Source organism: Epinephelus fuscoguttatus, linkage group LG23 (genome assembly GCF_011397635.1).
Source record: "Epinephelus fuscoguttatus linkage group LG23, E.fuscoguttatus.final_Chr_v1".
Classification (NCBI taxonomy): Eukaryota; Metazoa; Chordata; class Actinopteri; order Perciformes; family Serranidae; genus Epinephelus; species Epinephelus fuscoguttatus.
In genome coordinates, this window is record NC_064774.1 from 32,382,063 (window position 1) to 32,408,624 (window position 26,562).

Here is a 26,562-nt window from a genome sequence, read left to right on the forward strand (position 1 = left end):
ATGTGAAGTTTTTACAGCTTTTGCTGGTATGCTGCTCTGTAATGTGAGTGCTATCTGACAGCCTCATCTGTGCAGCCCACATATGAACCCAACTTCCCTTTTGCAGTTCTCTCTCTCTCTCTCTCTCTCTCTCTCTCTCTCTCTCTCTCTCTCTCTCTCTCTCTCTCTCTCTCTGTTGTAGAGCAAGGTGAGACTACACAAAGGACTGACTGAGGGGAGTGGAGTGTGAGAGCAGAGAGTCAGCAGAGCGGTGAGGTAAGAGTGAGTGAGTGAGTGTGTTGAAGAAACTGCTGCTGAGAAATTTCTCACTGGCCAGAGACACAGAGGAGGATTTCTGCATTTAGAAATGTCATGCTTACCTTACCAGAAAACTGTTGATCTTACAGATCTGTGAGGAATTTTACTAGAGACAAAGAGAAGAAATAGGATAGAGAGGGTAAAGGCAAAAAGAGGGAAGTGCCAGAATACAAACAGAGCCTAAAAGAATCAAGACTGATACAGCTGTGAACACCATTGTGGACTGAGGTAAGTGTATTTATGCTGGGTTTTTTTGGGCTTCTGACAACCCATGGAGGTTTAATACTATCATGTATAGTTGACTGTGATTATTTACTTGAATGCTCATGCTGCATCAACAGTTTGTTAAAAAAGTTCTGAAAGCCCACATCAGCTGATGTGGGCTTTCAGAACGAATATTGGAATGATGGTATGAGATATTATTTCAGTATTCAATTACTTTTAAATATGCTTATAGACTCTTGTGTGTACTACTTTTGCCGACACTGCTATGGAAACACACAGGTTTCATCACTGTATTTGGTAAACCCATGGTATTGGCTCAACACAGGAGCAACCGAAGTTACTATACTTCAAATTCACAAATATATATTTACATATATTGTAGATATATCTCATTTAATTTGTAAATTATGTTGATTTTCAATATCTTTATTAGTCTATGTACAATGAAAGCCTGTCTGTGTGCCCTCTCTCTGAGGCTCTGTCTTGAACGCACTCCCTGTTTTCACTTTATAGTGCTTTACAGAGACTGTCTGCCATTTTTTTTAAGTGTCTGAATTCTGAATGTGAAATTTATGCTATGTTATGTTCCCTAAAAAATTTCACAACAAAAAACAATTGGTCCTCAACGTATGTATACTATTTTGACAACTGTCCAGTGCAATGCAGCATGTTTCATGCAAAAATGTGACACATATTCCACTGAACTAAAACTAACTTTCTTGTGTACTCAAAAGTGCAGGGGGCAGGGAAAACACTGAATGAGGGTTCAGTTGTAGGTTTAGATCAGCCTGCTCCCTTATTGAATTAACGTTCAATTCATATAACACACTATGGCATGCTATCACATTGCCAAAAGCTTGTTTTGATCCAGTTTGCAGACCTTTCCACATCCACTAGCACCACATTGTTCATATATGTATATGTAGTGCTGTTAAGCCATTAAAAAAGTTATCTCATTAATCACATGCTCTATTATCAGTTGATCTAACTTAATTGCATACATCAAATTTTGCTGTAAAAGTATTTTTAAAAATTCAATTCAAATTAATTGTAGTGATGTAGTGTGTAGTAAAGCTGCTGGATTTTGGACACAATTGTCCCGCTGTCCTCTACCACCGAAACTGGTCTGCAGTCCACTGCAATCCATTTTGCAAGTTAGTCGGTCACAGGTAGACTTACTCAGTTTGTGTCTGAACGCCTGGTGTGGCTTGATGAGGCTGGCTACTAGCAATTGCATCAGAGGCTTCGCTAGCTCAGACCTCCGGATTCACTACTAAATGCTTTGTGTTGGAGTGATATTTCAGGCTTCAAGTACTCCGATGGTACGAAAATTCCTTACTCCAGTAATTGTCAACAGTTCCATCCAAGTGTTTTTTAAATGTAAACGTTTCATTCACGGGGCCAAGCAGTGTTGTGTCAATCATGTGACAAAGCCAATGTGGCCTTCAACAATGCATATATATGTATATATATATATATATATTCATTCATTCATTCATCTTCTAACTGCTTCATCCTCTTGAGGGTCGCGGGGGGGCTGGAGCCTATCCCAGCTGACATCGGGCGAGAGGCAGGGTACACCCTGGACAGGTCGCCAGACTATCGCAGGGCTGACACATAGAGACAAACAACCATTCACGCTCACATTCACACCTACGGACAATTTAGAGTTATCAATTAACCTAGTCCCCAATCTGCATGTCTTTGGACTGTGGGAGGAAGCCGGAGTGCCCGGAGAGAACCCACGCTGACACGGGGAGAACATGCAAACTCCGCACAGAAGGGCACCAGCAACCCTCTTGCTGTGAGGCGAGAGTACTAACCACCACACCACCGTGCAACCCCATATGAATATATGAATATATGAATATATATATATACAGTACAGGCCAAAAGTTTGGACACACCTTCTCATTCAATGCGTTTTCTTTATTTTCATGACTATTTACATTGTAGATTCTCACTGAAGGCATCAAAACTATGAATGAACACATGTGGAGTTATGTACTTAACAAAAAAAGGTGAAATAACTGAAAACATGTTTTATATTCTAGTTTCTTCAAAATAGCCACCCTTTGCTCTGATTACTGCTTTGCACACTCTTGGCATTCTCTCCATGAGCTTCAAGAGGTAGTCACCTGAAATGGTTTTCCAACAGTCTTGAAGGAGTTCCCAGAGGTGTTTAGCACTTGTTGGCCCCTTTGCCTTCACTCTGCGGTCCAGCTCACCCCAAACCATCTCGATTGGGTTCAGGTCCAGTGACTGTGGAGGCCAGGTCATCTGCCGCAGCACTCCATCACTCTCCTTCTTGGTCAAATAGCCCTTACACAGCCTGGAGGTGTGTTTGGGGTCATTGTCCTGTTGAAAAATAAATGATCGTCCAACTAAACGCAAACCGGATGGGATGGCATGCCGCTGCAGGATGCTGTGGTAGCCATGCTGGTTCAGTGTGCCTTCAATTTTGAATAAATCCCCAACAGTGTCACCAGCAAAACACCCCCACACCATCACACCTCCTCCTCCATGCTTCACAGTGGGAACCAGGCATGTGGAATCCATCAGTTCACCTTTTCTGCGTCTCACAAAGACACGGCGGTTGGAACCAAAGATCTCAAATTTGGACTCATCAGACCAAAGCACAGATTTCCACTGGTCTAATGTCCATTCCTTGTGTTTCTTGGCCCAAACAAATCTCTTCTGCTTGTTGCCTCTCCTTAGCAGTGGTTTCCTAGCAGCTATTTGACCACGAAGGCCTGATTCGCGCAGTCTCCTCTTAACAGTTGTTCTAGAGATGGGTCTGCTGCTAGAACTCTGTGTGGCATTCATCTGGTCTCTGATCTGAGCTGCTGTTAACTTGCGATTTCTGAGGCTGGTGACTCGGATGAACTTATCCTCAGAAGCAGAGGTGACTCTTGGTCTTCCTTTCCTGGGTCGGTCCTCATGTGTGCCAGTTTCGCTGTAGCGCTTGATGGTTTTTGCGACTCCACTTGGGGACACATTTAAAGTTTTTGCAATTTTCCGGACTGACTGACCTTCATTTCTTAAAGTAATGATGGCCACTGGTTTTTCTTTAGCTAGCTGATTGGTTCTTGCCATAATATGAATTTTAACAGTTGTCCAATAGGGCTGTCGGCTGTGTATTAACCTGACTTCTGCACAACACAACTGATGGTCCCAACCCCATTGATAAAGCAAGAAATTCCACTAATTAACCCTGATAAGGCACACCTGTGAAGTGGAAACCATTTCAGGTGACTACCTCTTGAAGCTCATGGAGAGAATGCCAAGAGTGTGCAAAGCAGTAATCAGAGCAAAGGGTGGCTATTTTGAAGAAACTAGAATATAAAACATATTTTCAGTTATTTCACCTTTTTTTGTTAAGTACATAACTCCACATGTGTTCATTCATAGTTTTGATGCCTTCAGTGAGAATCTACAATGTAAATAGTCATGAAAATAAAGAAAACGCATTGAATGAGAAGGTGTGTCCAAACTTTTGGCCTGTACTGTATATATATATATATATATATATATATATATATATATATATTTCTCTCTCTCTCTATATATATATATATGTATATATACACTGCCTGGCCCAAAAAAAAGTCGCCACCTGGATTTAACTAAGCAAATAGGTACGAGCCTCCTATTGGATAATTACTGCATGGGTGATTATCTTTCAGCTGGCAACAAGTTATTTAACCCCAACTGGTGCAATGAGTTGCTTCTCATTTCCTAAACAACCATGTCGAAAGACACATCCCGTGGTCGTGGAAAAGATTTTAGTCTGTTTGAGAAGGGTCAAATCATTGGCATGCATCAAGCAGAGAAAACATCTAAGGAGATTGCAGAAACTACTAAAATTGGGTTAAGAACTGTCCAACGCATTATTAAAAACTGGAAGGATAGTGGGGACCCATCGTCTTCTAGGAAGAAATGTGGCCGGAAAAAAATCCTCAATGATCGTGATCGGCGATCACTTAAACGTTTGGTGAGATCAAATCGAAGAAAAACAACAGTAGAACTCAGGGCTATGTTTAATAGTGAAAGTAAGAGCATTTCCACATGCACAATGCGAAGGGAACTCAAGGGATTGGGACTGAACAGCTGTGTAGCCTTAAGAAAACCACTAATCAGTGAGGCTAACCGGAAAAAAAAGGCTTCAATTTGCTAGGGAGCATAAAGATTGGACTCTGGAGCAATGGAAGAAGGTCATGTGGTCTGATTCCAGATTTACCCTGTTCCAGAGTGATGGGCGCATCAGGGTAAGAAGAGAGGCAGATGAAGTGATGCACCCATCATGCCTAGTGTCTACTGTACAAGCCTGTGGGGGCAGTGTTATGATCTGGGGTTGCTGCAGTTGGTCAGGTCTAGGTTCAGCAACAGTATGTGCTCAAAGAATGAGGTCAGCTGACTACCTGAATATACTGAATGACCAGGTTATTCCATCAATGGATTTTTTCTTCCCTGATGGCACAGGCATATTCCAAGATGACAATGCCAGGATTCATCGGGCTCAAATTGTGAAAGACTGGTTCAGGGAGCATGAGACATCATTTTCACACATGGATTGGCCACCACAGAGTCCAGACCTTAACCCCATTGAGAATCTTTGGGATGTGCTGGAGAAGGCTTTGCGTAGCGGTCAGACTCTACCATCATCAATGCAAGATCTTGGTGAAAAATTAATGCAACACTGGATGGAAATAAATCTTGTGACATTGCAGAAGCTTATCGAAACAATGCCACAGCGAATGCGTGCTGTAATCAAAGCTAAAGGTGGTCCAACGAAATATTAGAGTGTATGACCTTTTTTTTTGGTGGTGACTTTTTTTTTGGCCAGGCAGTATATATATATATATATATATATATATATATATATATATATATATATATATATATAGCACTCAAAGTCTCAGTCTTTGGGTTCCCTGACAGACAACATATCTTGACTAAACAGTCCTCCAGTTTTTTTTTCCCTTTTTAACTTAATCAGTTTGATTAATGAATCCATGCACTTAGTTTATTAGCTGTGATCAGCAGCTCTATAGCTCATTCTGTTGGTCTGTCATTCCCCAAAAATGTCTCCACCCTTTGGTGGCCACAGTTTTTTTCCTAAGGAAATTTGGCTAAGGGGTCAAGTGTGTGTATGTGTGAAGGTTTACATGTGATTCTGCCAACTGGCCAAAGACTATAACTCCCAAATGGATTCACAGACTTACCCAAGGTGTTGTGGAAAGTTTATTTATAAGCCAAAAGACTGCTGACTGACTTTTCATTCTAGTTGGCAAAAAGGGACAACGCATGGATGCATGCGTTTACATGGTTGCAGCTGTTGCAAATTTACTCCTGTCAGTGTGTTTACGTGGTTTGTCAATACTACTATTATATTCACATCAGTAATTTTTTTTACTCATGAGGTCAGCGCTTGGAGAAGAAGCTACTGTGCTGCTGTAACATAAACACATGGACATCTCATGATTCCAACAGCAAGTCTTAGTCACATCCTGCAAAATGTGGCTTGTTGCATCAGAGCTCTAATCTGTTGTTTTATCAGGTCATTTGCGTCAGTGTGGTTTACACATTTGTTTACCACAGAAATGACATTCAAATATGTCCAGGAAGTTGACTCACATCAGCACACAGTATGTGACAGCTACAGTTTATTTATTTTTGATGAAGACTCCTATTGACTCCTATGACATGATGGCTAGTGTAATACCTATATGCAGTCGCTTCAGCTGTAAAAACCATACATTTATGTGGGGTGTTTAAGACAAGTATCATCTAAACTCAAAATTTCCCCTGTAGAAGTATTTGGGCTTTCTCAGACATATCAACATGATCATCCTATTGAGTGCTAATGCTGCTCTGCTGACATGTTTATCTTGGTAAGCCCCAGAGTTATCAGAGTCAGCTGATAACAGGCTTTGCGAGGTCATGGAGGGAAGTCTAGGTAAGGCCACTCACCAGAATGTTCAACACGGGGTAATGAAGTCTCACAGTGGATGTTCCAGTTCATCCCCACGGTGTTGAGGCATGAATGCATTATTGAACCTATAAGGCACAGGCCCAGGGGCCCAAAGTGTCAGGGGCCCTCTTGACATGCAAAATGTCACTCAAATGATCAAATGCTGGCCAGGAAGACACTCAAAATAACCACAAAAATATGAAAAGGAACTACAAAGAGACACAAAATAAGAACAAAAAGGTCCAAAACAACCACAGAGAGACAAAGCTTGACCACAAAGAGACACAAAACAACAACAAAACAAACAAAAAACTACACAAAAGGACCTCAAAGAGACAATATGCCTTCAAATAAACACAAAATAAAAACAAAAGGGGCAGACAACTAAAAAGAGACACATACTGACAACAAAGACAGACAAATCAACCAAAAACTACACAAAAGGACCTCAAAGAGACACAATGACTACAAAGAGACACACAGTAACAACAAAAGGGGAATAACAACCACAAAGAGACACAAATTGACTACAAACTACAAACAGATATAAAACAACCAAAAAACTACACAAAAGAACCTCAAAGAGACACAAAATGACAACAAAAAGGAGGCAAAACCACCACAAACCTGTGTTTCTTGTTTCTGTGTAGGAGAGGTGGTAGGGCTTTTTGCATATCAGTGCCCACAGGCTCACTGACATAAAATCCACCCATGGGTTGAGGTCAAAGGGTGAGAAAACAGTTTCCTTATGAAGCTGGTTATGTGCATGGGGGCAGTATCACATTGAAACAGGACGAACACAAACTGTTGACACTGAGCTGGAAACCTTTAGTGAGACATGTGCAACAAAATGTTACCCATCAACAGCATCAATCCATCTGTAGTACCAACACGTTGTCAGTTGAACTCTTGGTTATCAGCAGGCTGTGTGTGTTCATGTTTAGATGGAAGTCTACACTGTGACAGTAGCAACTGGTACATCGGAGTATTCAGGCACCAACAACTACATCTTTCTGACCCTGGTGGGGGAGAAGGGGGAGAGTGAACGCACCCTGCTGGACAATCCTGGACTAGACTTCTGTCGCGGAGCAGTAAGTGTGTGTGGAACAGTGAGGATAAGTGTACTTATGTTTGTTTAAGCTGGTATGGTTTGACTTTTTTCCACTTTCTCCTTCACCATTCCTTCATCTCCATCAGGTGGATCAGTACAAGGTGACCAGCTCTTCACATTTAGGCCCCATTCAACTGGTCAGACTGGAAAAACAGAGATACTGGTTGGAAGATAACTGGTTCTGTCGCTATGTCACAGTGGAACCTCCAGGTGGAGGCACAGTGCTGACTTTCCCTTGTTACCGCTGGTTTATAGGAGACATCAAGGTAGAGATAAGAGAGGGAACAGGTAAGAAAGATTTAAGACATTTAGAATCAACTCTTTATGGCTAGCTTTAAAGGTACTGTTGAGGTTGTCTGCTAACCAAACTGATCCACTGCAGCTGGTCAGTGTTAGAGAGCAGCAGCTCTTAAACTGCACCAATGGGATGCAGGGTCAAATTTCTCTTGATGGCTGAGAATCAAAAACTGGGTTTTATTTTTGTGCTGCCATAGTGTAATGCAAATCCTAATGTGTGCGCCATCAGTTTTATTATCTTTTGTCCAACCTAACCTGCTTTGAAGCAGCCTGAGGTGGGTGGAGTAGTGCAGGCAGAGTATCCATTGTAGCATCAAATTGTGACTGATCCTAATTTTGGAACAAGGGCAGGACAATGTTTTATAATGTGTTTGGAAAAATTACCATTGGCTAATAAGCTATGGTTAAAGGGACAGTTTACCCCCAAATCAAAAACACATACAGTAGCATTTAAAAGTTTGGGCACCCCTGATCAAAGTTTTTTTTATTCTAAATAGTAAGTAAGTAGAAGATGAACTTATACTTTCTTCAACATTTTAAGCAAGATTACTTTTTAATTTCAATCTTTTATAGTTTCAAAATAAAAATGAAAAGCGCCTGAAGCAAGTTTGGGCACCCTGCATGTTCAGTACTTGGTAGTGACCCCTTTGGCAAGTATCACAACTTCTAAATGCTTTTTGTATAGGAGTATTTCATTTCTTGTTTGGGGGATTTTCACTCATTCTTCCTGCAAAAGGCTTTTAACTCTGTGAGATTCTTGGGTCTTCTTGAATGCACTGCTCTGTTAAGGTCTATCCACAGATATTCAATGATGTTTTAGGTTGGGGGACTGTGAAGGCCATGGCAAAACCTTCAGCTTGCTCCTCTTGAGGTAGTCCATTGTGGATTTCGAGGTGTAATGTTTGCCTCCAGAATTTGCTGGAATTTAACTGAATCCATTCTTCCCTCTACCTGTGAAATGTTTCCCATGCCACTGGCTGCAACACAAAACCCAAAGCATGATCGATCCACCCCTGTGTTTAGCGTTGGACAGGTGTTCTTTTGATGAAATTCTGCACTTATTTTTCCCCAAACATCATTTTGCTCATTGCGTTCAAAATGTTCTATTTTAACTTCATCAGACCACAGAACTTGTTTCCAAAAACCATCAGGCTTGTTTAGATTGTTTAGACTTGTTTAGACTTCTGATGCTGATTTTTGTTGTGAGGACACCGGAAAGGTTTTCTTCTGATGACTTTTCCATAAAGGTCATATATGTACAGGTGTTGCTGCACAGTAGAACAGTGCACCATCACTCCAGAGTCTAATAAATCTTCCTGCAGGTCTTTTGCAGTCAGACAGGGTTTTGATTTGCCTTTCTAACAATCCTACCAGCAGCTCTCTTGGAAGTTTTCTTGGTCATCCAGACCTCAACTTGACTCCCACAGTTTCTGTTGACTGCTATTTCTTAATTACATCACAAACTGAGGAAACAGCTACCTGAAAATACTTTGCTATCTTCTTATGGCCCTTTCCTGCTTTGTGGGCATCAGTTATTTTAATTTTGAGTGCTAAGCAGCTTTTTACAGGAGTCCATGGCTGCTGATTCTTGGGACAAGGTTTTAGGAGTCAGAGTATTTATAAAGCTCTGAAATTTGCATCATCTGGCCTTACCTAATGGGGACTGTGAACAAGCCATAGCCCTAACAAGTTAATTATGCTCTTAGACCCAGGCAAAAGTTGTCTGAGAGCTCAAATGTCTTGGGGTGCCCAAACTTTTGCATGGTGCTCCTTTCCTTTTGTTAGCTCTAAGATTATACAAAACAAATCTAATACACTAAATTTGCTTAAAATGTTGAAAATATTGATTGATTGATTGATAGATTGATTGATTGATTGATTGATTGATTGATTGATTGAAAAGCATGTTTCATCTTTAACTTCATGCCTTTTGCAGATCAATTTTATCTTCTACTTACTTAACTTTTCACAGTAAACAAAAATTTGACCAGAGTGCTTAAACTTTTGCCTGCCACTTTATTTTTCCTTTTTCCTGTAGTGCTGTTTATCAGTCTAGATAGTTTTGGTGTGAGTTGCTGATTGTTGGAGATATTGGCCGTAGAGATGTCTGCCTTCTCTCCAATATAATGGAACTAGATGGCACTCAACTTGTGATGCTTAAAGCACCAAAAATACATTTGAAACACTTAACAGCAATGTCCCCTAAATACAATTCAAACATGCAATAAATGCACCACAACAAAATGAACAAAATCACACTAAAAAAACAAAACATGCAAAATCAAATATTCTTTACAGCAACAAGATACATATACAGAAAAGCACATCTCCCTTTATCTTTATTGTGTGACACCTGTCAGTGGCATTGCTTCCCTGGAACTTGGAAAGTGCCATTGTTGTTGGCAAGTTGGCTAACCCCACCTAACATTTGCATATTGAGATACAATCACCATGCGGGCAGAATAGAGGTAACGCTTATTAATACCAGATGCAAATGCAACGGCCTGTGTATAGGATGTCATAATCTAGATGCAGATCAACATCCTCCTCTCTGTGGGGCAGTGGGCAGGAGCCCCTGTAGGTCTTAACTGTTTCTAAAGGTGGATGTTTCTGTCTCTCCCCTCTTTCTGCATCTATAGCGAAGACAGTGAGGGACGACTCCTCACCTCAGCTGCTGGCACACAGGAAGACAGAGCTGCAGGAGAGAAAGACAACTTACAGGTCCGACACACATGACAGCACAAAGATACAGATATAGATTTTTATGTGCTAATACTTGAATCATATCGTGCATTTTTGTCTTTCAGATGGGTAACGTGGGCTCCAGGGATCCCCAGATGTATTGACGCAAAAACAGAAGCAGATTTACCCCAAGACGTCCGCTTTGACAATGAAAAGAGGAGCGACTTTGAACATTCCCTACAATATGCGTGGGTGGTGCATACACATGTGTTTGTCTTTCTATACTTTCTATAGGATCTGAACTGACATAATACATTCGAACCTAAACTTAACTCTAAGTTTGACCTTGAAACCAATTCTGAACCTTCAAATCTTGTAATGAGAACCAATTACATTGTCCTCACAAACTGTAATTGGTCCTCACAGAGATTTTTTGGTCCCTATTGGGAGTTGAGTCTAATGTATTGTCTAATCAGATCTGTTTCCCAACAACGTGATGAACCTAAGTATAAATGTTTCCTTTCTTCTCATCAGCTTGCTGGAGTTGTCTCTGAAGAAGATGGCCATCAGGTTTGGGAAATCCTGGAGTGACCTGGATGATTTCAAACGGATCTTTTGGAGGCTTCGAAGCCCCATAGCTGGTGGGTAAATGCGCACTACAGACTCCTCCCAAATCCTGATGGAGAAAATGAGTTTCCTGTTGCACACTACATTTCTAATAGATGTGTTTGATATGCACTAACACATAGGCCTTATACAGTATGTACACATTAATTATATGGAAGATTTAGAGTGCCTAAATAAATATGGTTCTCAACATGGAGGTGGCTGAGCCAGTGGCTAGCTGCAAACAGTGTTAACTCCATAAACAGAGCTAACAATGATAACAGTGCTGACAAAGCTAACACTGTTAACCTTGCGGGAAACTAAAAGGTGGGCACTATGCTTCTGCTCCACCGCTGTCCCAAAATGAGCAGTGATCGCTGTAGCAGAGCAGGGACAATTAGCTAGCCCGTGAGACACACCCACGGGGACTCACATGCACCAACATTAATGCATGGCAGGACCATTTACCACAAACACAAACAGACAAGCTTAGATAACAACACACACACAAAGGTAGCATGACTTCATTCTCTGCTTAGGATGCCATTACTCCTCTGTATCTTAAAAAAGCAAATAGTGGTTTGCTGCTATGTTCTAAATGTCAAATACAGCTCCTTCCATCATGGAATCAACTGTTTTTCATTGTGAGTGAATTTTCTACGCCACATTAAGATTAAATTACAACCCTGAAAACAAATGAAGAGGTGTAATGTAAATCAGAATTGTCCAGCAGAGGATAACATGGACCTGATAATAATACATGCAGTGTGTCACCAGTAGTTTTCATGAAGAGGTGAAAGGGAATGTTTTCTTTTTTAAGATGGAGATGTGTTGTCCATGCCCCATGAAAAACAATCAACTGTCCAATCACAGCTTCGGGGCGGAACCATGGCTGAACCTCATCATTGCTGACATGAGCTGATGATGACAGCCTAATGCCAGGTTCAGACTTTACGATATCAGCCTGATCATAGCCTGATGCAGTGTCATATGATGTCGACTCGATTGGAAACAACAATGAGTTTCGTATGCAATATTTCAATTTTTTATCCTGTGTAGTGGGTCAAAGAAGACAATAACTAACACCATGTCTGGGACGCCTCATGACGTCCCAACAGAAAGTCTAGCATGTTTGATTTTCTTTTTGTCTTCCACAACTTCTCCTGTCACAGCCATCACTTTGACCAATAGAAACACAGAGCGATCTGCTGCAAGTGACAACTGTATGGCAATAACCCCCTAGCCTTTTTGATATTTCCTTAATGGATGTTATCACAACAGAATAAAAAGGGAAATATTAACAGCAGATGCCCTTTAGCAACCCAGTGAGTACTTTAGCATTAAGCCAGCAGATAATGTTGTTTCTTCATAATGGAGGATAAAAAGAAATACAATTCACAAATAGTGGCGGGACTTTTACTTACCACAAATGCAGAGGGTACCAGCTTCATTTGAAACAGTCTACATTAGAAACAGTCCTTTAGTTCCAGACACAGGCCTTTATTTCTTATTACCTCTGCATTTTTCTATTTTTGTTTTTAAATTGCTCCCATTTGCCCTGTTGAATTTAATGCATCGTGCCGTCATTTCAAACTCAACAATTCCTGTATCTGTTTAAAAGTTAAAGCCCCTTATCATTTCGGTTGAGAGAGCCCCTTCATTTTCTAAAAAGGCTTTTATTGTGAAATATTTCCAGGAACTTGTTGTAGAGGATTCAGTGACTTGGACAGTTTGCATGCAGTACTTCAAATGTAGCTCCTGCCATCTGGTGGAGCTTTTTTATGTTACTACAAAAATGGTTCACACATTTTGACACTCCAAGATGTTTTAGACTTTCAGACAAACCGATCAGGCTAGCAGTTAGCTAAACTAGCTTCTGCCAAAAGCTTCCATTGCACAATGTGTTTTCCGAAAGAGGGTATCTGTCACCACTCTCTTGAAATCTATCATATGAGTCATAAATATAGATGCCGCATCAAAGCTTTATAGGAGGTGGAGTGGCTCAGTGGTTATCTTTGTTGACACAGCCTTATTGTACTTGATGAGCAAGTACCGTACACTTTTATCTTGCAGCGACCCCTGGGGCTAATTTCTCATGCATTGCGTGTGTGTGTTTGACTCAGAGTACTGTATGGAGCACTGGAAGGAGGACTGGTTTTTTGGCTACCAGTGTATGAATGGCTCTAACCCAAGAATGATTCAGAGGTGCAAGAAGCTGCCAGAGAACTTTCCTGTCACACCTAACATGGTGCAGAGCTCCATGGCTCCCAGGACCAACCTGAACAAAGAAATCAAGGTGGACAAACGCTCAGTATCTGTCTCTATAGTCTTCACAGGCTTTAATGTGACACCAGGAATAAAGCAACTGCAGTGCAGAACTGTGTCAATTATGTCTCAAACCCTCTGCTCTCTATGTCCACATTATCATGTCCAGGCAGGGAATATCTACCTGTTGGACTATGCTGTCATGGATGGGATTCCCGCCAATACAATCAGGGGAAAAATTCAGCACATCGCTGCTCCACTCTGTCTCCTGTACCAACACCCAGATGATGGACTCATTCCTATTGCTATACAGGTAAATCATTCACACCCATGGTACCCATAGACCTGTACTGAAATACTGATCGAACTCAACATGACACTGATATGCATGCACAGATGCATATTATATTCAATTAAACCTGAAGTACCTGTAATCAACTTGTAGTACCTGTTTACTTGATATTTACTTGATGTTTCTAAATATCTTTGCGATAATGTACAGTGCAGAAATATGGCTGAAATGACAGAATCTGTAGACTTTGCACTTCTGAGTCCTTGAAAAAGAGAGTTATGACATTCCCACAGGCTTCTGTTGTAATCGGAAAAGGCGGAAGTAATGTGTGTTTAGGAACAACCAAGCCCCCAGGAATGTATATCTGTGAAATAAAAGTAAATAAAAGCTTTGTTTCCACTGAGGGAAATGGTTTTCAGCTTACAAAAATAGACAGCAGGTCTGTGGCGCAGCGACGTGTAGGTGTGTGGACACCATCAAGACTGTGTTCACGTGATTTTATCAGCTCCCCAGAATCCTGACTGTGGATGAGAGAATGGTCACCTCCAAGGCTAAATCTGGGATGACCCGTAATATGAAAGCAAAACCAGGTTGCCTCGGCACAGGTTACCACATTTATATGGACAGTTTTTATTCTGGCCCCAAGCTCTTCAGGGCTGTGCATGAGCGCAGATTTGCTGCCTGTGGGACGTATAGAGACAATTGCAAGTGCTGCCCTCGGACAGATACGAACACTCTCACAAAGAAATCACAAAGAGGCTGCATAAGATGGATCCTGAACAGCCCCACTGTCAATGTGAAATGGATGGAGGGAAAGTATCAGTCTGCTCCACAATTCACACAGCACACTCTGGTATAAGTGTGCAGAGGAAGGTAAAACGACAAGATGGCTCCTGGACGAAGGTATCAATCCCCTGTCCCATACCAGTGACAGGGGAGTGACTCTGCACAACATAAAACCAAGCGTTGGTACAGAAGCCTGTTTTATCATTTTCTGGACATCGCCATCACCAACAGCTTCATCCTTCACAGGAAAACAAAAAATCCATGACGTACAGAGCTTTCATGGAGGAGCTGACTGCTGAGCTCTGTGGCAAACCTGTCCACACAGCTCCTGCCCGAGCACCTGCAGGTCATCGTCCAGTGCCTATCTCTAATGTCGATGCACCAGGCCCCAATGTGCGAGTCACTCAAGGTCACAGGAGGTGTGAGCATTGCCAAAGCCAAGGCCAGCGAAACGACACACCATGGAAATGCAGGGAGTGCGATGTTGCCCTCTGCCTGCAGACAGCAACAATTTTGCAACATGGCATGACAGGAAAAAAATGAAATCTGAAATGATATCATAAATATTGTGGAAATGTGAAAAAAAAAAGAAAAAAAAACTAGGTGTGAAAAAACATATTAGTTAACTAAACTAACTAAAACAAATTAAAAAGTAAATTAAAAAAAAGCAATACTCTGCACTTAGTAATATAAAAATAAAATAATATATGTCTTTAGTTTTAGACTGTCAGTTTTGTCAGCATAAACATGAGGAGGCATTGGTGCATACGTTTGAGACATGACTGTGAGTCAGTAGCCTTCACAAAGTGTTGTGTGTTTGTGCTGTAATAACTTTCTTCTTTAAATGTATTTACCCATTATTACAGATAAAATCAAAACTGAAACAAGCAAACCCACTTAAAGAAAAATGTAAACCCATGAAAATCCTATACAAAATCTTAGAATACTGAAAGTAAATGTGAAAATCTTATAAAAATCAAAGACTACTAAATGTAAATTTGAGACAATTTTTGTAAAAACCTGGCAATATTTAACAGGAATGCAAGAATACTGAATGAAACCTGAAAAACAAAGAAACCTAAAAATCTGGGATAACGTAATGAAAACCTGCAAATACTGTACATAAACCTGGATGCTGGTAATAGTGAATGAACACCACAGAAAGGCTGCATAGTGGCCACTTTATAAACTGTTTCAAATGTTGCAGGTACTACGCTACCATGGAAATGAAGCTGGGACCTCCCAGACCTTGATATGTAAAGTTTAGGTTCCCTTTCCTACAGTGGGACAGAACTGTTTGTAACAGTTTCCTCTCCTTGTCCTCAGCTCGAGCAGAATCCAGACAAGGACACTCCCATATTCCTCCCCAAAGACCCACCCCTGGCCTGGCTGTTGGCTAAGATGTGGGTGCGTCACTCTGAGTTCCAGGTGTTCCAGCTGCTGTCTCACCTGCTCAGGACTCACCTAGTGGTAGAGGTGTTTTGTGTGGCTACTCTGAGACAGCTGCCTGCTGTGCACCCTATATATAAGGTGAGTCATGTTATTCACATCTGTAGTTTTCTGTTAGAAGATTTAATCCATATCTGTTACAATTCTGGCCACAAAGTAGGCCTAGAGTAATTGTTAATTTACTTTATGTGTCATTGTAAAACTAACATACCAGTTTTCACATAGTGACAGCGGCCTTAATTTACTTGCTTAACTTAGGGTGCCCTTAGACCTAGTGTTCGCTTGCTTTGTTACAAAGTTACAAAGTGTTCATGTTCTCATGGCAGCATTTACAAGCGGACCAGATAAAATGCTTGAGCAGTAAAGTTGCTCTTGATTGGTCAGAAATTCCATGCAGGAAAAACCCAGGAAGTAAACAGTGGAGGGACAACTACACGGGTTGATTTTAGCGCTGGTCATCGTGTACTATATTGCTTGTGTTGTTCATTTTAGGCAAACCATACGGTTTGAGAATGAGGCACGGCTCCAACTAGAAAACAATGTTTTGATGCAGTCAAATGCGCATATTAAGGCAGTACAGGAGGAGGCGCACATTAATAATCCTCTGGGACTGTAACATGCTCATGTTTAACCCAAACAATGTGTAATATGACTGCAGTTCGTTCAGATCGAGGTCGGAACATGTTCTCACCACAAACAAACCGCACCAGAGTTTGTTTGTAACCTGACCAAGACCACCTCTTCAAGAAGGTCTCATTCTGGTTGTTTTGGTGCCCACCTGAATGCCCAGCAATTGCTGTGTTCACACCTGTACAAACAAACCGCACTTTAGGGGCAAATAAACTTGAATTCAATTGAACTGAACAAAACAGGGCAGATGTGAAAGCGCCCTTTAATGCAGAGAGAACCCATGGAATGAAGCCTAATGTTTTCATTAAAAACAATCTGTCTCTGTTTTTCTGAATTAATGAGATACTTGTCTTCAAAATTCTCATTTTTCCGAATTAACGAGTTAGTTATCTCAAACTCATGCTTTTCTGAATTAAAGAGAATAATCTTGTGAATTCTTGTTTGTCTGAAGTAAGCAGATAATTTCTCAAAACTTTGCGGTTTTTTTTAAATCAAAGAGAACAATATCATGAATTCTTGTTTTTGGGGTCAAGTGAACTCATTGTAAGAACCAGACCTTTACTTGATGCAAGTGCAAGCTGACTTCTAATTCCCCTGTTCTCCAGACAAACTCAACATTTTTTTCCCCATTCATCTGTTGTTGTAATAAATTCATACATTTCCATGGCACTAATTCTCTCAGTGCAACAACAGAGACATGTACATGTGACTCATACTCTACATACTAACTCCTCTGCTGGAAACACTTTCTCTATTTAGCACAAATATTGTTCCATTTTGTCATTTTCTTGGTTGCTGTTAAAGGTCCAGTGTGTAGGATTAAGTTGCATCTAACAGCTAGGTTGTAGATTGCAACCAACTGAAACCTGTTCCGTGTGCCAAGCAATGACTAAGTAAAGATGGATATTGCATCTTCACTTCCTCTCACTGTACATTAATGAAGCCAAAATATCCCAGATACTGCCACAGCCATCTTGCGTCGGTGACATCATTTGGAGCCAGAGTCTGCACAGTAGCCATTTCCGTGGTACCACTTTCCTGCTGTCCGAGCAATAATGAGCAGCGCCATTGATGGTGAGCACTTGATTGGCATACACAGCTGTCAATCATAACATCAAACCCAGCAACTAATTATAACTAAGCTTATTAGAAAAATAAATACTTGAACATACAGCAGCGTGATAAGAACTATACCTAAAATGACAGAAACCAGCTTTGTGAAAAATTTACTTGATGTGCACTTAATTTTCATTGAAAGTTTTTGTCAACTAATCGGAAGATTGGCGGTTCAATTTCTGGCTCCTCCATCCCACAAGTCGAGGTATTGAGTCAAGGTACTTAATCTCAAATTTCCGCCAGTGAATGAATGTGTGTGTAAATATGTGAATGTGGCATGCAGTGTCAAAGTGCTCTGAGTGGAAGGCTCTGAGTGAAAGACTAGAAAGACACAACAAATGCAGTCCATTTACCATGCAAGTCCATGTTTTAGTTTGGCCCATATTCCATTCACTATCACAGAGGGGGTGGGGTTTATGACCTATACTGCAGCCAGCTACCAGGGGCCGATTGAGATGTGTTGGTTTCACTTTTGGGGAGTTGTCATTTCATCCATCTTTATTATACAGTGTATGGTACCAAGCATGGAGGAGAACTATGGAGGCAGACGCGACAGTGTTTGATTTGTCCCTTCTGGGCTACTGTATTTACAACATGGCGGACTCTGTGGAAGCTGACCTGCACTGTATGTAGATATAAATGGCTCATTCTAAGGTAACAAAAATGCAATGATTCTCACTTTTAGGTGGTTATAAACTATGTAGTTATGAATATTATATTCCATTTCTGTCAATAGATGCCCCTAAATCCTACACACTGGACCTTTAACTTACTTTCAGTGAAACTAAACACTTCCCACAAAGATGTTTCACATTAAGATGTCCACTGACACAAAGGACATTATCCATCCCTTTACTGGCAAGCTTTTAATTTGAAACATGTGCAGGAAGTGTTGAGATTCATTGACGTCAACTTAGCAACAATCAAAAAATGGCAAAGCAGAGGAACCCAGAAATGATAGGGAATGAAAAAGTGTTTGTGTTAACTCTATTGTTATCTCATGACACTGAATTTACCCCTACTCAATACTTTTCTAGACCTTTATTAATAATATTTATTAGTGTGTACCCTGAGCAGTTTCTGTCTTCCTGCTGCAGCTCCTGGCTCCTCACCTGCGCTACACTCTGGAGATAAACTGTAGGGGGCGTACTCAGCTCATCTCACCTGATGGCATCTTCAAAAGGGTGTGTCACTCTGGAACAGCACATTTCATTGGCACTTTTTAAATGTTTGAACTTGTTTGATGTATTTAGCAAGAGACTGTTAATGTCACTAGGACCTCCACCTCATCACAGCCACATTATTAATCGGTGAAAGACAAACACGCTTAATGTGTTAAACAGTTGATGATGATGGTGGTCGTAGCCATCGTCCTGTTTTTGTGTATGTTGTGTCTACTGGTGGTGATGGTCCTTTGTGTGTGTAGGTTGTGTCTACAGGTGGTGATGGTCCTGTGTGTGTGTAGGTTTTGTCTACAGGTGGTGATGGTCCTGTTTGTGTGTAGGTTGTGTCTACAGGTGGTAATGGTCCTGTGTGTGTGTAGGTTGTGTCTACAGGTGGTGATGGTCCTGTTTGTGTGTAGGTTGTGTCTACAGGTGGTGATGGCCTGTTGATTCTGGCTCAGAGGGAGTACAAGGTTCTGACCTATCGCTCCCTCAATCCCTGCCATGACTTCGATGACAGAGGAGTTTCCCGGCTTCCAAAATATTTCTACAGAGAGCACAGTTTGATGTTGTGGGAGGCTATATTCAGGTACATAACACACTCTGTGCTCACGTTAGCAGCTGGCAGGACACTACACTTGGTAATCATTCCATAATGACTATACAGTATATGGTTTATTATAGAATTGTGAATGATGACACAATTCAAGATTTACCTGAGTGTATTTTCCAACATTTCAACAGATAGAGAGGAGAATGGTAAACATTATCCTGGACATAATTTGGCTTTTTTCACATGAAAATCAGAACCAACATAATTTTGTAGTATACATGCATAAAGATATTATTAAGAAAATTTTCCTTAGTTAACCTCCTTCAGGATACAGTTAAGAATACCATGCGAAAAGTGGCAGCAAGTCCAGTAATAAAATATCACTTACTAGTAAGAGTTTGCTGAAGGCCTAATCATTCTGCTTAGCTGTATGCAACAATTTGAAGTTCTCAGTCAATCAATCAATCAATCAATCAATCAGTTTTATTTATAAAGCCCAATATCACAAATCACAATTTGCCTCACAGGGCTTTACAGCATACGACATCCCTCTGTCCTTATGACCCTCACAGCGGATAAGGAAAAACTCCCTAAAAAACCTTTAACAGGGAAAGAAATGGTAGAAACCTCAGGAAGAGCAACTGAGGAGGGATCCCTCTTCCAGGACGGACAGATGTGCAATAGATGCCGTACAGAACAGATCAACATAATAAATTAACAGTAATCCGTATGACACAACGAGACAGAAAGAGAGACAGAGAGAGATGCAGGACAGACAGTAATGACAATAGCGTATAACAACATTAATTTAAGTAATAATATTATAATAATAATTACTGCTATTGTGGTACAATATGTTGTAAGTATATATTAATATCTGATAGTATATATTTATGTGTATAATAGCAGTAGAAGTATGACAATAATAACAGCAGCAGTAAGGGGCATCAGGCATGACCATGGCAGCAGCACAACCACGTCACACGATCCAGGCACAGCTGCGATATGAGGTAACCTGCCAGACAGTGGAGCACAAAGGCTCCGGAGAAGAAGCCGAGTTAGTGACATGCAGTAGAGCCGAATTAGTGAGCTGCAGTAACAGGACATGATTGTTAGCAAAGGAGAGAGAGAGAAGGAGAGAAGGTCCTCAGTGTATTATAGGAGGTCCCCTGGCAGACTAGGCCTATGTCAGCCTACTAGGGGCTGGTACAAGACAAGCCTGAACCAGCCCTAACTATAAGAATTATTAAAAAGGAAAGTCTTAGTCTCTTCCACAGGAGAGGAGCCTGATAGCTAAAGGCTCTGGCTCCTGTTCTACTTTTGGAGACTTTAGGGACCACGAGTAACCCTGTATTCTCAGAGCGCAGTGTTCTGGTGGGATAATATGGCACTATGAGCTCTCTAAGATATGACGGAGCTTGACCATTTAGAGCTTTGTAAGTTAGGAGAAGGATTTTATGGACTTTACAGGGAGACAGTGCAGCGAAGCTAAAACAGGAGAAATGTGATCTTGTTTCTTAGTCCCTGTCAGTACACATGCTGCTACCTATTTGTGTTGATTAACTGATATAACCTTTCAGCAGATCTTGATTCTGCATTTCTATCAGAGAGATCAGTAAACACACTGAGCAGTAGGGGGTCAGCGGAGGCCATGGCCAACCTGATACAGTTACTGCTGAAAATATTTGGAGGCCAAAGTCACTGTCTTTAAGAGGCTGTGGCACTCTCAGTTTAAAAACTAGAGTTACAATAATGGTATCTTGTGAATAATGCTCCAAATTTAGACAATGTTTTGTGAGGAAACAACTGGCATGGCCATTTTCAAAGATGTCCCTTAAACTCTCACATCAAGATATTTGAATGAACATGGGTTCTATGGGTACCCACAAGTCTCCCCTAAACTTGAGAAGGCTTGTTCCAAGTAAATTTTCTTTTTCTTACCATCAGTCTACTCCTTATTCCAGTTAAAGCTGTACATTTGTCTTTTTAAAGAAAAAAGACAACCAGATTATTTGAAGAGCAATGAATCGCCTAACATGTACAGATACATGACACATTAAAACAAGATTGTTGTGAAACTCAAAATGTTAACTGTACTAATATTAGTCTGTACACATCGGATAATTACTAATACAAAATGTGAAATAAGAAACCAAAGTATATCAGTGTGCGATTCCTTGACTCTTAGACTGAGTTTTCAACTAGCTTATGTACTTAAACAACAAAGCAGAATTCTGGAATTTAACTTATAGCTTTTAGTTTTGGTGTGCCACACCAAGATTGTTCATGGCTCCATCTGGCAACACTTATGAAATAGAGAGATCATTACAAGGTGTCTTGGTCTGGATAATATGCTCTTCTGGATTTCTTTGTAAGTGTAAAAATCCTGCATGTATGTTCACTTAATGCTGTTGATTTGAGGGAATGAATTCTGCTCGAGGACACTGATAAGGCCTCTAACAATTAATCATATATCTTCCTTCAGCTTTGTCTCAGGCATTGTAAACTTGTACTACCAGTCAGACCATGACGTGCAGGAGGACCTAGAGCTTCAAGCCTGGATCAGAGACATAACACAGGAAGGCTTCACAGAGCTCCCCAACTTTGGTCAGTTATACCTGGCTGCATTTTTATGTTATACTAACATCCAGGTTAAAAGCATAGTTCAAGCAGGGTTTCCCCCACAAAGATCCTCAGCCTTATTTTAAGATCAGTATACAGCTGTGTTTTCAAAGAAAATGTAAATGTTGGATTTGTTGTTTTTTTTTTATCAGATACTTAATAAATGTATGCAAAAGTGATGTCTCACTATGTACCATAAAACATGTTTCATTTTTTCAAACATTAGAGGAAATCATTCCTTTAAAGTGCTGTCAGCGGCAGATGAAATTCAGTATTATTTATGAATCTAATACTTGGTGTTGGATGTGTGTGTTCAGGTTTGTCCAGTAAGCTCAGCACCAGAGAGGAACTCTCCATTCTGCTGTCAGTGGCCATCTTCACCAGTACAGCCCAGCACGCTGCTACTAACAACGGACAGGTGCTGAATACACACAGTGCCCTCTGCCACAGTATCTTATAGTGTCAGACACCCCTAACTTTCTCTCTCTCTGTTAATGTTTTTCCAGTTCGACTGGTGTGCCTGGGTCCCCAACACCCCTTGCACCATGAGACACCCCCCACCAACAGACAAGGATGCTGTTACCATGGAGATGATCATGGCCACCCTTCCTGATGTCAGCCAGTCCTGTGTGCAGATGGCTATCACATGGCATCTGGGGCGAGCACAACCAGACGCAGTGAGTCCATCTCTGTCTGCTTTATATGGTGATAGGTCACATTTAATGGGGACTCCAAGTTCTACATTTTGATGAGCTGACATCGCTGATGAGTTCTGGAGTTAAATCTGAGAGTAAAGAGAAACAGAGAAAAATGTGCCATGGTGGCAGCAATAAGCTTCCATAAATGACAACCCACACAGCTCATCCTTTTCATTTAGCTGCACCTTTTAAATTTTGTTACCACTGGCTTTGCACGTACTGCTGCTGGTCACAACATGACACTAAGGCTGGGCAATATGGACTCTAAATAGTATCTCAATATTTTTAGGTTATATCATGGTACACAATATATATTGCTATTTTGAAATCTCTACTTTTACAGTAAAGTTAAAGTACTAATAACGTTAAAAGATAATGTAGGCATTTTTCAACTTGGATCCTATTTCCCAGTGTAAATTGGTTGAGAGACTGATGTGAACAACAATTTTTGAGATTGGTCCAGTATTGAGGGAGCTGGCAGAGGTCAGCAGCTGTGGAACCAGCTGCAATGGAGGCACATGGGGCAACTGAACATTGTCACTGTATGTCCATTAAAAGTGGTTATTTTTGACAGAGTGGCTCAGATTGTTGTAAGTATCTTAAATGTCTCTTTACCTTTCAACTGATCCAGTCTGTTTGTTAATACCTTGTTAAACGGAAGTCTTAGTCTGAAATATCAGGAGATATCATGAGATGTCACTTGTTGCAGGAAAACAACAGTGGAAATGTGTGAGATCTGGAGAGTGTATGATAACCAGAGTATTTTACAGTAAACATAGTTTAGTGTTATCTGAAAGATATTCAGTGTCATGGATGATTATTTACCTGATTTCAATCATGTGGACGAGGCTTTTGAATTTGACTGCTGCGCGTATTTATGTGGGCCGGAGTAAATGGATGAAGAGTGGCCGAGTACAGAGAGAGGAAAAGAAGACAGTGGAGGATGAACCAGCAGCAAGGCCAGAGTGTGAGCCTCTGCCCACAGAGGAAAAATGCCAATGTTGTAAAGGGTAGTTCGTTTGTGAATTTATGACCTGTACTGAAAAAAAGAGGAGCCACACTTTGAGCAGCTGTCATAGACTATCTTTGTCGGATATGGATGCGCTGAAGTTTTGGCTAGTTGTTCTACAAATGGGTCCTTACACTCCTGTCCATACACTGCACATGCAAACCTGCTGGCCTGCAGTGACTACTGGGATGACAACTACCTGTCAGAGGAGAAGAAATTCAGAGTTTATTTTCCTAATGAAAACTGCTGTTCCAAGAGTGGACTTACCTGCTGCAGATGACTGGTGGTGCTGCTAATGCTATCAGCTATCAGCACACTGAGGTGCGGCCATGGCAGCTTTAGCTCCAAACAATGCCAAGCAGTGTGTGTCCAACTTTGTTTTGTTTTTTTGTTGCATAAGCCCTTGATTGGGGGGTGTGCGTGTGACATATCATGTTTTTGAGTCTTTTTTTTTTTATTTCTGTGTGTGAGAGGGAGAGAATCAGAGAACTGTAACGCAAAAGAGAGATTCATGCTGGGGACTTAAAAGAAATGATGTGACACTTGAAACATCTCACATTGAACAGGTTGCAGTACATTGAGTACAATCAATATATTGCCCACCCTCACACTGACGTCCATAATGTTTGTGAATAGTTTCTAAAACATACATTATATGTGTTGTATTTATAGTAGTTGTTTTTTTGCGGTTTGACATTTCAATAATCCCATAGTTTGGAGCCGCTGACTTAATCGACAGTGACCATGTTGCACCACCTGCACTTGTTCCTCTTTCTTCAATATCTTTCTGTTCTTTCCTGCATAGATTCCTTTGGGCAAGTACACAGAGGATCACTTCACTGAGGAGCGGGCCCAGGAGCTGATTGACAAGTTCAGAATGGAACTGAAGAAGATTGAGGACAACATTGTGAGTCAGAATGAAGGACTGGAGCTTCAGTACCTTTTCCTCCTGCCTAGCCGCGTGGAAAACAGCATCACTATATAGACAGACTAACAGACTACATGTGGGAGCGAGGTCCAGACCTGATGTGTCTAACATTTGTTTTGACCATGATATTTTTTTGTTAATACTGACAAAAAAAAAAAAAAACAAAAAAAAAAAAACATGAGAAAACCGAAGTAGGGGAAAATACTTTTTTATTTATGTGAATATTAAACCATTTATGATTTCTATAACATGTTTAATTGAGAATGCAAGCCAAGGTGTCTTTGTTAAGTAAAGGAGTGTTAATGGAATGTCAACCAGAAGCAGTTTGATTGTGTCACATCATCTTTTTGTCACATAAAGTTTTTTTAAATGGATCATTGTAAGCCAGGCACAAGTCATCGACCACTGCAAGCATAATGGAGGCACAAAAATATACCTGTTCTGAGTGAAATGCTGTAGACACAACTGCTTCTGTTCTGAAAACTTCAATCAGGTGGTTGACTGGGAACTAGGGATGCATGATATTAGATTTTTTTTGACAATATCTGATATGCCAATATATAACAACTCATTTAGCCCATGACTGACAGATATATCTTCGAGTTTCTTCTGTAGTAGAATTAACATCATATTAAGCATGCATACTCTTATCGTGATGGCCCACCAGCAAATCAAGACATGTAATACAATATTTGTCAATGTATGTATTATTCATTCATTGTGCAAATCTAAAAATCTGCCTGGGGCTGCAAAACATATTTGAGTCTTATGGTAATGTGTAGTCGAAATTAACAATAGGTCTAAATGAGCATTCAAAAATATTTCTTACCACAAGGTAGCTCCTCTGGAGTAAGCTATTTATGATTATTTGGTACTTAAATATTACAGCGCCGGCAGTGAAACCACACAAATCTGTCCATGCACTTTTAAATTCTTTTTTTCCTCTGAGACATTTTTTTTCTTTTATGGATTTGGAATCCATAGCTAGCCTAGCAAGGGAGACTCAAGACTAGCTACCACTATTGAGATCTGGCAAAATTAAGAGTAAAAGGCGCCAGGCCATATGCGTATGACGCACATGACTAAATGTTACTTTTTTTTCTTCTTTTTTTTTAAATTCCATGCATACACTACACATTTTTACAAATGGAGAATGTAGGAATTTCTTTAGGCCTACAATAACAAATAAAAATGATTATGTGATATTGTTTTTGTCAAAGCCACAGACAAAAGGCACAAGGCTCCAGAGCCGCAGGTTGCCTACCCCTGGCTGATACCAATGATGTGCCGACATTATCGTGCATCCCTACTGGGAATGGGTCAAAGGTCATGGCCCAAGTTAAGTTGAAGAAGGAGGACATTTACATCTGACACCAGAGACCATCTTTGAACAGAGACAGAAGTTACCACCCCCTCCTTATGCAGCCACCAAACACTGATGATGTTCATTAGATGTGGCTAAAAGCTAGTACATATATTGAATTAAGCTCACTCTGTCAAACTAAATGTGGATTCTTTTTGTCATTGCACTCTTTTCATTTTTTTATACAGCCAATATTTTCATGTGTGCATTTACCATTTATAGTTAGATAGTTTGGAATTTTTGAAGTGAGGTTGAATGAGGTACTTACCCATGGTTAGTGTAATACATACAGTAGATGGCGGTCAACACGCCCCAAGTTTGGAGAAGCAGGCTGGAGTACTGACACTGAAGTTAAACATAGTACTGCTGTGGATGAGGTCAGCAACAAAGTGTATTTTAACCAGTTGAAAAAAAAAAAAATCAGTATTAATTTAAGCCTATGCCATATTTAGAATATTTTCACTGCTTTACCTAGCTGTCAGATGGCAGTTTCTGA

The 26,562-nt window shown here is 40.6% G+C and overlaps 1 protein-coding gene across 1 annotated transcript; it reads left to right on the forward strand.

Moving 5' to 3' along the window:
* The first annotated feature begins 230 nt into the window (after nucleotides 1-230).
* alox12 (arachidonate 12-lipoxygenase) lies at nucleotides 231-25,537 on the forward strand. Its single transcript, XM_049568837.1, has 15 exons — nucleotides 231-525; nucleotides 7,441-7,587; nucleotides 7,694-7,895; nucleotides 10,544-10,625; nucleotides 10,712-10,834; nucleotides 11,121-11,227; nucleotides 13,316-13,488; nucleotides 13,627-13,770; nucleotides 15,862-16,065; nucleotides 18,828-18,914; nucleotides 19,313-19,482; nucleotides 21,932-22,053; nucleotides 22,386-22,486; nucleotides 22,575-22,745; nucleotides 24,581-25,537. The coding sequence occupies exons 2-15, from the start codon at nucleotides 7,441-7,443 to the stop codon at nucleotides 24,758-24,760; spliced, it is 2,013 nt and encodes a 670-aa protein (XP_049424794.1). The 5' UTR covers nucleotides 231-525; the 3' UTR covers nucleotides 24,761-25,537.
* Nucleotides 25,538-26,562: the final 1,025 nt, after the last annotated feature.